This window comes from Brachyhypopomus gauderio, chromosome 8, assembly GCF_052324685.1.
Source record: "Brachyhypopomus gauderio isolate BG-103 chromosome 8, BGAUD_0.2, whole genome shotgun sequence".
Taxonomy (NCBI): domain Eukaryota; kingdom Metazoa; phylum Chordata; class Actinopteri; order Gymnotiformes; family Hypopomidae; genus Brachyhypopomus; species Brachyhypopomus gauderio.
The window spans coordinates 2217150-2234879 of NC_135218.1; the positions used below are offsets into that span (position 1 = coordinate 2217150).

At 38.8% G+C, this 17730-nt stretch overlaps 1 protein-coding gene across 23 annotated transcripts in view; it reads left to right on the top strand.

Annotated features, from left to right (window-relative positions):
• Positions 1 to 17730, top strand: part of ptprt (protein tyrosine phosphatase receptor type T) — a 326972-nt gene that overhangs the window by 175183 nt on the left and 134059 nt on the right. For all 23 annotated transcript variants that reach the window (XM_077013789.1, XM_077013772.1, XM_077013775.1 and 20 more), the window contains one exon: positions 10000 to 10109. In XM_077013789.1, the coding sequence (XP_076869904.1) occupies positions 10000 to 10109 (110 nt within the window). The remainder of the gene's footprint in view (positions 1 to 9999; positions 10110 to 17730) is intronic.

Genomic DNA, 17730 nt, shown 5'->3' on the forward strand with positions numbered 1-17730 from the left:
GACTTTGAACATGATATGGTGGTTGGTGCCAGACGGGCTGGTCTGAGTATTTCAGAAACTGCTGATCTACTGGGATTTTTCACGCACAACAATCTGTAAGGTTTACAGAGAATGGTCTGAAAAAGAGAAATTATCCAGTGAGCGTCAGTTCTGTGGGTGCAAATGTCTTGCTGATGCCAGAGGTCAGAGCAGAATGTCCAGACTGGTTCGAGCTGATAGAACAGCAACAGTAACTCAGTAACCTGTCCAATCAGACATACAGCAGTGAGAAGCAGCATTCACACAGCAAACTCTCTACTATAACCCACAGTCCCCTGGGGAACTGAGTTGGGAGGACAGACTCTTGTGACAGAGCTCCACCCACCACTGGGCATACAAGCACACACACATTCACATCGACAACTGTTTTTATTGGACATGAAGAGATACACAGTCACAAATTTTTCAGGGACCACCAATTTACCTCCATGTTTTGGACTGTGGGAGGAAGCCAGTGACCATGAAATAGATGGTCATATATATATACATATATAAACAATATATATATATATATATATATATATATATATATATATATATATATATATATATATATATATATATATATATATATATATATATATTAGGGGTGGGATACGATCAAAAAAATTAATCGAATTAATTACAAGCGTTGTAATTAATTAATCGAAATTAATCGCATTTTAATCGCATTTCAATATTTAACGTGAGAAATATTAATTTAAGTTTGAATGATGAATGAATCAATGAACATAAGCATAAACTTCAACATCTTGTTTATTTTTCCACCAGTCTACTACACAGACCAATAGATGAGTGCAGAAAACAGAGCAAACAGTTTTCAGAACACTGAAAATTCTGACCAAAAATATTAAATTTTGGGAGCTTTGCTCATGATATTGGAAGAATAAGAAGAAGTGAAGTAAATCAGATGTTTTTTAATACCATTTTAGATGGTAGACTTTTTCTTTAATTTCCCAGGCCTCTGCCACAGGCATCTCCATAGTGCCTAGTGATCTTCTGCATGCTCAAAGCAAATGACTGGATCTTTCATTCATCATCTATAATATGAGCTGTCACACCAAGATAATTCTTGTTGCTAACAGAGGTCCAGTGATCCCCAGTCAGAGCCACATTTAGGGCACTCTTCACAATAACCAAATAATGTGATGCGTAAAGTATTGTAATGATCCTTAAGGGATTATTGGGTTACTGTTTCTTTAAGTTAAGTTGTGTGTGCGAGTGGAAAAGTGCGCGAGGAGCGAGAGTGAGAGAGAGAGAGGATTCGGTTATTTTTCTTGAGTGAGTTCGCTTGTATTAATGTTTAAATAAAAGAGACGAGTTGTCAACAGTAAACTGTCCTGGTATTTAACCAACGTTACAGTATAAACGCCTCCGCCGCTCGTGCGAGGTGTGCGAAGTCGCGCGCGTCACTAGCGAAAGTTTAATCCAGTCTTGATTAGGTTTAATCAGTTTTAATGGTCCAATGAAGGTAATTTAAAAACCAGGACATTTCCTCACTTAAAAAAACCCCGGGACAGGATGTGAAATACGGACGTTTGTTCACCCTATCGTACTAGGAATACATTTATCAGCTAAGTGATCATTACTGACCTGCGCATTAGTACCAACATGTTTTGCGTTGAGGTGGTAACGAAGGGTGGAAGTGCTCGTGTGATAAGCGAACTCCTTCCTACATAAAATGCAAATAACACTATATTTATTTTTACTTCCATCTGGACGTTTCTTATATTTATATTTCCCATCCACCAGCGTAGCGTCTTCACTCATCTCCATCATGCTCATCTTATTGTGCGTCCATATAATCTGTATGGGCGGAAATTATCATACAGTTAAGCCCGCCCACTAAGAGAGAAGATATGATTGGTCAATTTTGCTGTCATTTGAAACTGGTATTGCCCTGAATTATAACTGCCAGGCCCTCTGTAAACGAACAGCGGGCATCACAGTCCTGATAGGGGGAGACACAGGCTCACAGGCTTCCACTCAACCCCTCACCTTCCAACACAGATTGAATAGACACGGGTGAATATTTTATTTGCTTATATTTTTGTAATTGTTTAGATGTCGAATGTCAAACTGTAAGTAGATAAAATAAAATTGGATAATTATATATATAATGCTTTTAACAAAGTTATCATTAATGTAAAGAGTAGTTACTTAAGCAGCAATATTTGTGTAACACAGCATAATCCGATAAGCCTATTAAATCAAAGGATGTGGCATTTACAGTACCTGGCCTGTAATGTATGTTTGTAACAGTATCAATATTGAGGTGAATTACTGTAATTATTATAAATCTACAGCATTTCACATGTGTAGCTACATGCTAGCTGTTTTATCTTGACCCTTATGCAATAACATCTGTCTGTAGGCCACAGACATATGAGCGCGTCATTCAGTCCATATATAGAAAATAATTGGGCAAGTCTTTGAGTCATGCATGGAAATGTAAGCATCCTGACCAAATGCATGGGCACACTCTACAGAACTGGAGATAGGTGTGTCTTTATGTACAGATGGTTAGGGCTGGCCCATGAGTCACACTGAGAGCCATCCTGTCTGGAGTCTGCTGACATCTCCTTCTTCAACTATGCCATTAACTTCGCTTAGAGACTGTTCTTTGCTTATCTTGCTATGTATATACTTACCTAGCAAACACTAAGTGACATGAGGATTATTTTGGGAGGTACATCTTGTGCATTTGTTGGCAGACTAGCTGATTTATTTTCTTACTGACTGATATTTTTCTTAAAAGAACCATATAAGCATATATCTATATGCATACATCTGTGTAGTAGGTAGCTAACTAGGTATCTAGGTGTATCTATGTATAGGTATCTAATAGGGAGGTATCTATGTAGGTATCTAACATTTTTGCCAGCAGTAAGACACAGAAGACCCTTCAAAGAGGCTGTCTTGCTGAACAGAATGTAAGGTATTAAATCATTAGGTTGAAAGTCAATCAATTAATAGATGTTCTTACAGTAATGGTACATATGTTACTTCAAACTCCAACTACATGGCTCCTGTTTGCCACAACATTCAATGTTATGGCCTTGATTTCATTTCATTCATTCATTTTGTTTTAGTTTTTCTAAACTCTTGAATCTTATTTAACTCACCAGCTAATTATCAGGCACTTCATGTCCTGCGTCACATGTGATGAACAACAGGAGATACAGCAATATGCAGAGCACAGTACAACATCAGTAACCTCCAGCAGCATCTGTTCTTTCTGTAGCTCCTTTAAAACAAACCAAATCTGGACACTGATGTGGTTCTTGTTCTGTTCAAGACAATGTCAATAACCTTGCTCCCTGCTTTATCGGTGGACTGGTGTGAGAACTTGAACTCCTTCAGTGTTTTTAATAGTTTATTTTGTCTGCCGAGGGACTTCTTTGTGTTCTGTTAAGATTCAAACACTGAAAATAACTGCTATCAGATTTTAGTATGAGTCAGTGTTTTCCTCAAAATACTCTGTCAGGTGTCGTAATTGTCAGTGGAATGAAAGATTAGTGGACTGTCTCTCTGCTCCCCATCAGCATTGCAGGATGTATTTCTGCTGTAAGGTCAAAAGCTGCACATCAAAGTCCAAGACCAAGGCTTGACACAGGAACCGTGAATGTTTGTAGCTGGCAATCAAGCTGGCTGTCAAGTAAGCAGTCTGTATACCTCCATGTGTTTCACAGAAATACTGGTAGACTAAACTTATATAAACCTTTACTGGGGAGAACAAGAATGTTATTTATGCAGAGGAGTCTAACACATCCATAGTGAAGTATTGTTAACTATTGGAAAGGCTTGATTCATAATATCCTAGCTTGGGGAATGTGGTATAATGATCCATGCCAAGAACTGTAGCTGCCATAGGATAATTGGTTTTTCAGTTAGCACATTTAATATTGTGAAGTGAGAGCGGAGAAGGTTCAGCCATCTTCATGTATTGTCAACTTGATCTTTTCCTTTAACAAAGCCACACTTAGGTATCAAAAACAAAGATAAGAGTTCTATTCTGCTTTATAATCCTTTGTGAGAAAGGTACTTAAAGGTTGGTGTCAAGAGAGTGCTGTAAAGATCTACATGGTCTTTGTAAAGATCTACATGGTCTTTCAAACGCAAGTGCTGATTTACTGAGCAAATGAGAGAAGCTATTCAGCACTGTCTTCAGGCAACATCTTGCTTTTGTGGTGTGGCAATGCATGGTGACAATAAGCGAAATGAAGAATTTTGATTGCTCTAGTGTGTGTTCCCTCTACTTGTTCAACACTAGCAACATCCATATTATGTGTGAACAGACTTTACAAAGGCAACGGAAAAAAGTGAGAATGAAAGAGAGAAAAAGGAAAACCCTCAGCCAAAGATAATGACAGAATAGTGAATGTTTATGGAAGCAGCTTAACTCCTGAAAAATATTCTTATTTTACATGTAGTTGATGGTGTTAGCGAGCTAGCTAAAACCTCAGGACTATAGTTTTGTAATTAGTGCACTACAACTCTTTTTGTTCCCTTTGGCTGCAATTACTGGTCTCTAGATAATGACTTGCTGTTTTGTGTTACTTCACATTTATTGGTACCAAAATTACACTTTGAATACATTCTCAATACTTTATTTTCTTTAAGGGAAGATAAGAATGGTGTAAGTCACGTAGCATGTGCTAACTGAAGACCAGTCATCAGTTCAGAATGAATTGCTTCAATCTAATTCCACCTCTGTATTTAACTGATGTTATACATGTGTACGCATTAAGGAAGCTTCATGTAAAACTGGTGTAAAAAATATTTGCTCATTTTCCTGTTAGCAACAACAAAAGTACCATCTGTCCTCATTGTTGTTAGTAAGTTGAATATTGTATTTCTAGGGTCTACATATCAACAACAGTGCAGTCATGGTCTGGTGGTAGGGAACTGGTCTTGTGACCGGAGGGCCGTGGGTTTGATTCCCAGACCTGAGGCCATGACTGAGGTGCCCCTGAGCAAGACCCTTAACCCTCAATTGCTCACTTGTATAAAAATGTAAGTCGCTCTGGATAAGGGCGTCTGCCAAATGCCATAAATGTAAATGTAAACAACCCCCCCCCCCCCCCCCCAAAAAAAAAAAAAAAAAAAACACACACAAAAAAAAACAAAAGTGTTGTTCTTCATAGCAACAGGAACACAGTGTGAGCTTACAAAAATAAATGTGAATTTTAGAGGTTTCAATGGTTAGTCAGGAGCTGGGTTCAGCTGTGAAGGAGACTTCAAAATATAACATGTTTCATTAATTTATTAGTCTTTCATTTATTAATTATTAATCATTCATTCATTAACTAGCCTACCTCCTTGTTTGCTTTGACTAACATGTCAATGTGCTCTGCATGATCACAAACAGATAGACGATAGACGTATCTGTTTTGCTATCAGTTTACTCATGGCACATGGACATGACAGACCTCGATAAACAGCATATACTGGTGTGGAGATAAAAAGATTTTTCAATCTGACAATTTAGGGACACGTGTAACATTATTTATTATTCAGTAATGTCATTGGCATTTTGAAGTTTTAAACATATGCTAATTTTAACAGATCTCTCTAGTTACTTAATTCAGAAATTGATTGAAAGTGAAATGTCAATATGTAGTGTATTACTGAGACAGTTATATAAAAAGTATATATAAGTTCACAGAACTGTTATGCTTTTACATAAAGTGTAAACCTTTAGAAAAATGTCTATATTTCAAACAATACAGTAGCGTCACATCACTATATCAGTTCAGACCATACCGTATTCATTTGGAGTTTCAGACATACATACTCCATTTTTTTTACTTAGAGAATAAATAAACAAATAAATAAGATAATGAATGAATATCACACTATAGAAATCTGCAAAAATATTAATCTGCTTTGCAAAAAAATAGCTGTTTTTTTATATTAAGGCCCCATAAGTGTCCCCATAACCCCAAAATGTTACACACAGTCTATTTTACATGAGATCCTATGAAAGTTCATCATGCCAGTTTATACTAAACTGTTGTAGTCTTTGTTTTAGGATGGGCAGTCTGTTTTGATATGGATCACTCTCTCTTGGTTATTCAACATCTCTTCTGTCTGGAGGTTTCTATCTCTTTTTGCATATGAAAACCCATAATTGCTCGCCTTTGTGTTAGCAAATTGACGGACATCTGCAACATTTCATTTGTAAAGCAGACCAATCATCTCTCTGTGCTTCCATATATGGTCATAATTGCAGGAGAGAGAAATTAGCATGAGGGCCAAGCAACAGCTTTTACCTTATTGGGTAAACAACACAGCAGAGTGTTTCATCTTCTAAAATATGCTTATGATTAAAACAGGGATAAACAGCCATATTATGCATGTAGGTAGGACACAAATGCACATGTGTGCATGCAGGCCACACACAACATACATGTACACCCTTGTATGCAGATACACCTGGACACACTCTTCTGTAATAGTTTGTTCATTACCTCTTTTAAAGGGAAAGAAACTGAGGGAGTGCAATCAACATGCTATTAAAAGTCACGGCCATCACTTGATTGAAGCAAAAAGAAATAGTTAAAAAACAATGAGGAAAAATGTCATTAGCACTTTTAATATAATGAAACGTGCCACTCAAATCTTTGCATAAGAAGCTAATGAGCTTTTGATTAATATGTAACATTTTACATTTTATTCATGCACAAACACACACACACACACACACACACACACACACACACACACACACACACACACACACACACACACACACACACACACACACACACACAGACATAGGAAGAGATATGAGAGTGGACAGCAGCTTATTTGTTATTATATATTTTCTTCTATTCATGATTTAATGTTCTTGAGCCAAGGCTGAATCTAGGCCAATTAAGTTTTATTTGGACTATAAACAAAATATAATTTAAATGTTTTCATACTGAAATACAGCACAATGTCATGTGCCACTGCCTCTCCTTTTTATATTTCAGATTTACGTTGCCCTTTCTTTTCTTGGCTGGATTTTTCATTTCCTCCATGTTTGCCTTTCCTGGCTGTTCACAGGAGGAAGTGTATGAAAGAAAATGAAACAATAATTAATTTAATTAATAAATTATTTTTAATTTATTCATTATGCTTGTACATTCAGAATGTACAAAGGAATGTGTACAGGAAACACATATTTTCTTTATTTTAAACATTGCAATGATACGGAGCCCGGGAGGGGACATGGGTAAAAAATAAAAATTAAACGAGGGAACGCTTTACCATTCGAGCGCATGTTTTTTGTAATTCGTGCTCACGATTTATTAATTTGTGCGCACGATTAACAATTCGTGCGCACGTTTTGTTTTAATCGTGCGCACGTTTTAATTAAACTCGTGCTCACGGTTTAGTAATTCGTGTGCACGATTAACAATTCGTGCACACGTTTTGTTTTAATCGTGCGCACATTTTCATTCATTCATTTGCAAACCCTACTGGCCTAAGCGCATACATTGCAGATACAAGGAGAGAGGCAGTAACAGTTCCCTGAAACTGTATATACTTTGATTGTTTAGATTTATGCCACAATGAACAGAGATACGTTTATTAGGTCTTATTTGCTTATGCGTCATGAGGACATTGTAGCTTCCCTTGCACAGCGGGGAATCGCAATCAGTAAACGGCATCTGAAGCGAATTCTAAGCATTTTAATGAACATTTATGATGAATTTTAATGTTGCTTTGTGTTTCAGGTTTGAATAGGCTACTTTAAATGCTTGAAATTGTAACTACTTCGTTTCACAACAAATATCTGTCTAACTGAACAGTTCTCTTGTATTAGGTTAACAAATACGAGCCTCTTGTAATTCCAGGACGAAACATGAGAGAACGTGAAGACGTTCAGATTGGGCGTTTTGAAAATAAACAACCATTAAACAATGTGATTAAAAGCGAATTATTTTGAATAATTTCGAGTATATGTATAAATGTTTAACTTATTTAAATTTCTCGTGCTGGGAAATATTGAACTGGACCTTTAAAGTGACGTACAAGTGCTTTAATTCCACCTTGTAAAGGTGTATGAACCCTGCAAACATGACTTTGTTCATTGCGCTGAGGCGCGGCGCGCGCGAAGTTACAAAATTCGAGAGGTGCACGATCTCGTGAATCGACAGCGCGCGAGGCCATCGCGCACGGGCAGAGCCACAGCATAAGCAAATAAGACCTAATAAACGTATCTCTGTTCATTGTGGCATAAATCTAAACAATCAAAGTATATACAGTTTCAGGGAACTGTTACTGCCTCTCTCCTTGTATCTGCAATGTATGCGCTTAGGCCAGTAGGGTTTGCAAATGAATGAATGAAAACGTGCGCACGATTAAAACAAAACAAAAATTCGTGCACAATTAAAACAAAACGTGCGCACGAATTAATAAATTGTGAGCACGAATTACAGAAAACGTGCGCTCGAATGGTAAAACGTTCCCTCGTTTAATTTTTATTTTTTACCCATGTCCCCTCCCGGGCTCGGTACAATGAATCAGGTGACCTTGTGAATTTAACAACATCATATTACATCTGAGCTCATTCATGTTAATTTACCATGCAAAAAATTATATGGACAGTAGTTCACTGGAAAAAAAAAAACGTAATTCCCTTTACTCACTACCTTCTAGTGTGACTGGTACCGTCTGATCTGTGAATACCTGAGGGGGCTCCAGCCCTATTACAGACCAACCATGTTCATCTTTTAATCTGCCCTCCCAATTAACCAAGATTTACCTCTAAGCAAACAATAGCAGAGGCTGCTAAGTTTGACTAAATGACCATTTAGCTAAGTCATTAGCTCTCCTCCCCCTGACTGAGGAATGTGGGTAATTAGTGTGTCATCACGAACAGTGAGTCAAACATCCTAAGTAACATAGACGTTGGAGAGACTACAGTCATGGGTGGTAGCTTTAGGACCTAGTTAGTTCTGATCTCTACAATGAACATGCTAAAAGCTTGTGTACACTTAAACAAATGTACACTTAAATGGTAAATAAAGGAAATTGTTGTACAAAACTAATAGCACCTGTTTTAGTGTGTCACCTAGAAAACAATGTGAAAGTCTGATCTGAAAAAGTATGATGGGAATATGGAGAATGGTAAGAATATGGCATGGACTCCAAACACATAATAATACTGCACCAGACAGGCACAGAGGAACATACAAACACATAATAATACTGCACCAGACAGGCACAGAGGAACATACAAAAACTGATTGACTCACACTTATGCTCACATAGGCGTTCACACGTGCATGCAACACACACACACACACACACACCTCACATACACACACGTACAAACACACACACACACACACACACACACACACACACACACACACACACACACACACACACACACACACACACACACCTCACACACACACATGCACAAACACACTCACACACACACACACACACACACACACACACACACACACACATACACAGTTGTACTCGTAGCACTTGTTATCACCTCTCTGTGCTGAAGGGTAGAGTCTCACAAAAGCTGTTACAATTCACACTCCTTCATTGCAGCTGAGGTGTGTTTGACATAGTTTCACAGATTTAGTCAGCCACTGTCTGCTTGTCTTATTTTATCTTCTGCCCAGCAACACTGTCATTCTACGTCATTCTTTCTCTAAAAACAATTGCATTTTACTTAATAGATGTTGTTTCTTTGAGCATTTAGGCTTCAAAAATGTTAAAAAGTATCAAGTATTAAAAGTAAATGTATTTTCCTTCTGAAAACATATATTCATTTGTGAATTAACTTGTGATATGACATGATTTATAAAGTTATGACATGAAGATTGCTGTATTGCTAGACCAGTAAATGTGTGTGTGTGTGTGTGTGTGTGTGTGTGTGTGTGTGTGTGTGTGTGTGTGTGTGTGTGTGTGTGTGTGTGTGTGTTTACATGTTCTCTCTAGTACCTGGTCCTGTTCCTATGGAGTCTATTCAGACAGGCCCATATGAAGAAAAGATCTTCATTCAGTGGAAGGCTCCCAATGAAACCAACGGAATCATCACTCTTTATGAGGTATGGTCTAAATACATTACATATGGTAATCTATATTTTTATAACATAGTGTTTGTAAATTAGCTATGGCAATACATTTAAATATATGAGAATGTAAAGATGTCACAATAAAAAGCAAGATGCGTCTTGTCAAGCAACTGCTACCCATCTTGAGATGTTGGACCCTTTCTAGACTCATATCTTACGCACATATCAACCTTCACAGTCCTAGCACTTCTTCAAAAATGAGAAACCTGAAACGCGACGCACAAACATGCACTTAAAGGTGCTGTGCGTCACTTTAATGTGTGTGCTCAAGAGGCCAGGCGGCATGGGGGAACATTCAGATCCATGGAGGGACCTTCAGATCCATGGAGGGACCTTCAGATCCATGGAGGGACCTTCAGATCTTCCTCATGTGACAAAGTGCAGCCACCTCTTGCATTCTGCTTTTGTTTTAAGGTATTTTGCTTTTGTTTTAAGGTGCTCTAGTTAGTTGTGTACCATCTCTATGATACGCGGATTGGCAAAATTCAGCAAATGTACTGAGAGGACACAATACGCTCCCATTTGGTGAGATAATTGCTGTAATAACCCTCATTGATTTTAATTAGAAGCATCCAATAGAATGATCAGAGGGACGGGGGAGCTGGACACATCTCTTGTCTTTGCTTTTAGTTTTTTTTAAGGCAAATTAGACCTGGGACAATGCTTTCAGAGAAGAGAGGGAGAGAGAGCGTCGGGGAGGAAGATGAAGGGATGGATAGATAAATGAGTGAGGTGGAGCTTCCCTCATAACAGGCAGAGAAACAGAAGGACAGAGAGGGCGTGATAGCAATGATAGAGCAAAGATTTAAAGCAGGCATCGTCACATATATCCACGGAGAGATTTTCTGTGTGTCTGACGACATATTTTCAGTTGAGTACACTTGGCCAAAGCTCTCTGTGCTCGATGGCAGCTAATCTAATTGTGTTATTGACTGTAATGAGAACGAAGGGAGAGCGGACTGTGTGTTGACACGGGCACTGACCCTGTTGTCTCATAGCTAATTGGAGAATCAAGCACAGGGTGTGCATCGATCTTGGCTTTTCTAACAGTACCTTGGTAGTTTACTAAATGTTTCACACCCCCATACACACCCACACATCCACACGCATTCAAACATCCACGTACACAGACAGACATCCACAGACACAAACATAGATGTACCCACAAAAAATATACATTGTGTGGATAATACACAAGTACTGGATAAGTTTCTAATCACATATATGCTTTGATACTGTTCTTCTGATCGCTGGTTTGTTAGCAGGTTTAAGCAGGGTGGTAAAGGTGCCCTTTCTCGCTCTCTTTCTGAAACAACCTTTAGCCATCAGGTCTTTGGGACTTTCCAGAAATTAATTACCTTGCTTATAAAATAAAAAGAGAAGCTTATGAAAGAGATGGAGAGCGTGGCGTGGGGGAGGAAGCGGAACTCGTCTCTCTACATTAATCTGCCCAAATTAACCGAGTGAGTTTCTGCACGCTGGCAAACGCAGCTTTTTGCCTCGCTCCCTTACTTTGGCTTTATCTCTATGCAAATAAGGTGAAGTTAATAGTGCGGCGCCGCTGCTGCCTGTTCTGTCCTTCAAGTTTTCTTCTGTCTAATTTGCACGGCCCCTTGAAGAAATGTTTTGATGATGTGATCACTTCTGCGCCCCCACCCTGCACCCTGCTTCAGCAGTCGTCTCAAACCAGCTTGTTCTGTGTTTTGTGAGTCAAAGCATCCACTCTTACAAAGCAAGCCATCTCCTTGTCATGCAGGTCTTTGAAGGCTTGGCACCTCTCAGAAGGTAAAAGCGTTTTATTAAGAAAAGCAATTAAACCAAATCAAACGGAGTTTCTACGTAACGGTGTTTTGCACCTACACCCAGTGTCAGGGGCGTCTGGCACGGTGAATGTACTCCCTTTGAAAGCAATGTGGATTCTGGGAGCTGTTTTTTCAGTGTGCGAAAAAGAAAGCAACGTACAGGTATTTTTATACATGATCGATGGTCATTAATCATCCAGCACGCTCCAGTGTTGCTGTCAGTAATGTCTAGAAAATGGAGCCTCTGTAGTTTTAATTAGCATTTAAGATGCAAGCGCAAGAGTCACCTGGATAAACAAAAAGAAGCAGACAATGTTTGTAGGTCTAATGCTTTAGTGAGTTACTATTTCACCTTCCAAAGTTCATGACATAATATTCACCCTTATGATAATTATTGTATTACTGTAATTATTACATTGTGAATACAGTGCTGGAATATTGGCTCTTTGATTGACTGAAAGAGTGATAGAAGCAGGAAAGAGTGATAGAAGCAGGAAACTCCAGTTTGCTTTCTGACCAGACAATTTGGTTCACTAATGGGGAAGTGTGGCAGAGGACATCCATCTCAGAGCTGCTCCCAGCGCAAGTGTGAAGATCCCCCCACCGCGCACACACACACACACTCACGCACACACACACTGAGCAGCTAAAATAAGGAGCTGTCATGCATATTAGGAGGGGTTTGGGACCCTAACGAAGACAAACGGCCCATCTAGCCCCAGCGGAGGAGAGGAAAGCGGAATCCCCCACACCACTTCCCCTCCTCCCTCCTGGCTGCGTTGTTCCACGCTGGTGTCGATAAGTGAGGGCAGACACATGGAGAGAAAGGCAGAGACACTTTTCCCAGCCCCTCTTATGCATGGAAGAAAAATCAAGTCAGTGGCCAGTCGCCCACTGCCCCTTCAAGAGACGGGTGAGGAGCTCATGCTAATGGGAAGATTGCTGTTTTGGTTTACCACGCATCGTGAATATGGTGTACGTCTGCCATACTGAAGCACTTTCACGCATTATTACTGAAAATTGGTGCTACTGTTTATGAGGTATTTTGCATTTAACAAACACACAAGGACACGGTCCAAGGCGAATTGTATTTCAGCAGATGGGCCATCACCTCACTCCAAAATCGAAGAAAAATCAGTTTCTTTGGCACCTTTAAAGCTCACACATCCCTCCCGAGGTAGGCGGTGCGAAGCACCACACCTTGACTCTTTCTAGGCCTGCTTGTTTACACACTTTGAATCTCTGGGGAGGATTACTCCAAAAGACACTCCTGGCACTATATACCCTGGCCAATGCAACATGGGTTTCCAGATTTGCATTTGAAGGGACAACTTAACAGGCAGGCGTCCACAACAGATGTCTTGGATTCTGACGGTGGAAGAAGCACAGCGAGCAGGAGACTCTTAGAAATCTTTGGGGTTGAAAGTCCATATGGGACGATGCCTGGATTCATCTCATTTCTTTGTGACTACTCTTCTGGGGTTATGGGAAATTGCTGGTTGCCAGATTCTTGAATCTTTCATTTGGATAAAATGCTGCGCTCTCTCTCTCTCTCTCTCTCTCTGTCTCTCTCTCTCTCTCTCTCTCTCTCTCTCTCTCTCTCTTTGTGTGTGTGTGCACTTATTCGTGTGTGACCAAAGGCTTTTTTGTCAAAGGACCCTGACTACTTGTAGAGTTTCTTAGTCCCTACCTCACCAGTCTTACCAGCTGTCCTCTCTGTCACATCTCTTTGTCCTTTCTGCAGCCTACACCCTCTCTCCCAGTGGGACGACACCCATTTAAACACTGATTAGATTTAATAGATTTAATACAGGACTGTCTAGCAGATCTCAACACAAAATATTGTAATTCCATTACTTTTTTGAGAGTGTGTGCGCACACACACACACACACACACACACACACACACACACACACACACACACACACACACACACACACACACACACACAAGCACTCGCACACACACATTAGAATAATGGAAATCGACCTCTTCCAAATGAAAGCCCAACCCGACTTTTCTGTTAGGTTCTGATTTAGGGTGCTGTTAGCTGCCAGTCATGTCGCATCTCAGATCTTTCTCTGTCGCATTACAACTAACACTGACCGCAAGCCAGAGAAAAAGAGGGAGAGAGAAAGAGTTTAAAACAAAGAAATGACTTTGCTCCTACTCCAGCCTCCTGTTCTTTCATTCTAACACCAGCACTGTGCCTCTCTATTTTCTCCCAGGGTAATGGGAGTTAAGTGGAAGCTTATGACAGAATAATGGTGGTCTATCGATCTGCTCAGTGACCTTTCAGTTCTGTGGTCTTTTCATTCAGTCGGTAGAAATGGACACGTTAATAAGCATTCTTGTGGGCAGCCTGTCTGGTTGGAATTCACATGTAGTTCAGTTCAGTCATATTTGTTTAACTCTTACCACAATAGTTGTGTCACGAAGCAGCTTTATGAAGACCAGGAGGACAGTGCTCTGTCAAGTGAGGCGGGGGCAACGACACAGCATGTACAATTCAAGGGTCTTAATGTCATCCATCAGGCCAAGGCTGTGTGTTTCAGGTGTTTCATAGATGGTTTAAGCAGACCTCCCAAGGCTGTGTGTTTCAGGTGTTTCATAGATGATTTAAGCAGACCTCCCAAGGCTGTGTGTTTCAGGTGTTTCATAGATGGTTTAAGCAGACCTACCAAGGCTGTGTGTATCAGGTGTTTCATAGATGGTTTAAGCAGACCTCCCAAGGCTGTGTGTTTCAGGTGTTTCATAGATGGTTTAAGCAGACCTCCCAAGCAGCAACCCTGAGAGAGACAGAGAGCTATCCAGACACAAACAAGATAATGTGTGAAAGATAAGAACTTTCGGTAACACTTTACATTAAGTGTTTACTTACTAATGTTAACTAATGCATTAGTTAATATGAACAACACATGAAGTAACACATTAACAATAATTAACTAACAGTAAGTAAACATGTATCAAGTGCATTAGTTAATGCTGTGTTTATATGAAGTGCAGAGTAAGTGGTGTTGCTAACTAACATGAAGTAATGCATTAGTTAACATGAACAACACATGAAGTAACACATTAACAATTATTAACTAATGTTAAGTAAACGTGTGTTCTTCAGAGTCATGATAGAAGCAGAAACACAAATGCAGGTGATAGATAGATAGATAGATAGATAGATAGATAGATAGATAGATAGATAGATAGATAGATAGATAGATAGATAGATATTTTCTTTTCAGTTAGGATCGGTAACATATACAGTCTGCTTGTAACTTCAAGTTTATCGTGAAGTTGTATCACGTTAGCTGCTTTGGGAGTCGTCTGAGCTTGGGGGTGAGCATGGGGGTTGAGCCGCTTCCACCGCATTCCAGATCATTACCAAGAAAATGGGCGTTAATAGCTTCACAGCAGGGGAGTGGGCTACATGGATCTTACGAACTTTTCCGTAGCTCTCGGAGGATTAGTGTTAAATATACCTGATGTAAAGTGAAAGCCAGTAATGTTTTAGTAATGCATTACTAACATCTATTAAACATTACTAAACTTTCAAATGCTTTTTTATTGAATGCACTGGATGTAATTATTAAGGTACAACATGCTTTATTGCTACAATCTGAAAGCATTACACAATGTTAAATAATAAGCAATTGTTTACATACAACTACACAGTAGAAACACAAAAACATGTAGAACAAACAAGGTTTTTTAACTAACAAGGTCATTTAACAAAACTGTACTATGAATATCTTTTCAATGCACCTTACTATTCCAGAACAGCTTTATTCAGCTTTTATTTATTTACTTATTTATTTTTTAATAAAACGTTAGAGAACATTAACAAAAAAGTCACTGTCAGTGCGCATATCGAACAGGCACTGTGCAAAATGTCAAATATTTTAAATAAAATATGCCTGCCTGAAAATATAAAAACTATCTGCCACACAACAGCAACAAATTATAAGTAAAGGTTCAAGTAACGGGGTCTAAAAAGCAAACAACAAAAAATGTTTATAGGCCTACTTGCCGAGACGCGACGAGACGACACGACCGAAACGACAAACGGCTAAACTGTTTGTTTTTTCGCCTTACGCGTTTTAAATGGTATGCCATGTTGGTTGTTGTCGTGTGAAATGAAAGACGTTGATGACATAACTTGCACTTTACTTTATTTGATTCATCTTTATCTTTTTCAAAATACTTTTGAAGTTTTTTTAGTAGCATTATAATCTCAGCAGATGCTGATGATCCTGTAGCGTGTTCAGCTCCACTCATTTGGATTGTGCAACTGCAGGGTGTGATTTATGAATGTGTAGTAAGGAAGATGCCTATTGTTAATGCTCACACATCATTTAAAAATATTTCTTAACAGAAATTAGGATGATTTTATTTGACAAAAGGCTATATATAAAGAAAACAGACATTTAATGTAACAACTAATGCTTAGCTGCATCCTTGGGCACCCCCATGCAGTTAGAATGGTACATTCGACTACCATTATTGGTTTCACTTTACATCAGGTATATTCAATTCACTGAACAAGACCTAATAAATGTTTAGTAATGATTAATAGATGTTAGTAATGCATCACTTCATTTCACTTTACATCTTTACAAAGACAAATGTACATAACATACATCAGACATATAACATATTGCTGCAACCTTAAAGGAATATATTACATTGTGATTTACATACACTAACACTAAAGCTCTTAAAAGGTGCGAGGAACAAAGAGCCAAAACAGGAGCTGCAACTGTTACATGTTTACTTAACGTTAGTTAATTATTGTTAATGTGTTACTTCATGTGTTGTTCATGTTAACTAATGCATTAGTTAACGTTAGTTAGTCAACACCACTTACTTTGCACTTCATATAAACACAGCATTAACTAATGCACCTGTTACATGTTTACTTAACGTTAGTTAATTATTGTTAATGTGTTACTTCACGTGTTGTTCATATTAACTAATGCATTAGTTAACGTTAGTTAGTCAACACCACTTACTCTGCACTTCATATAAACACAGCATTAACTAATGCACCTGTTACATGTTTACTTAACGTTAGTTAATTATTGTTAATGTGTTACTTCATGTGTTGTTCATGTTAACTAATGCATTAGATAACACACACACACACACACACACACACACACACTGAGCATTAGATAAGTAAACACTTAATGTAAAGTGTTACCGAATTTTCCAAGTACCCGTCGCTGCAGAATCAAAAGTCCAGGGGGTGGAGCTGGATCTAGATCCAACTCCTCCCACCGTCCATAGTTTCTTTTGGTCGGTCCAGGGGGCGGAGCCCCCTCCTCCTACGTATCGCTTACGGTTTCCGACCAGGAAATAGAAATCCAATTAATTCACCCCTTTACCGTTTAAAGATCAAAATGTTCTTTGAATGTTATTTAAATAACACAATACACGTTTTTTTTAAGTTTACAAGAAAATGTAAAAGTGGACAGGAATAATGATCTGTGATTGCCAACATAATTTCTTAAATATGTACTATTTCATTTTTTTTACCTTTAATAAAAAATACTTTTTTCGTTAGGACGGTACACTTCAGGTGTGCAGAATGGACAGTGGTATTTACTGCAACATGTAGTGCACTGCACAACTGAAAGCGCCTGTACTTTTCTCAAAACCGTGATATGCATCTATAGATGGATGGAAAAACATAAATAGCATTATATTAGTTGTGAAGTTTTTCAGTGAACTGGTTAATGAGGATCATGGCCGTTACATGCACACACTACTGAATAACAATCCCTCTCAATGTGTC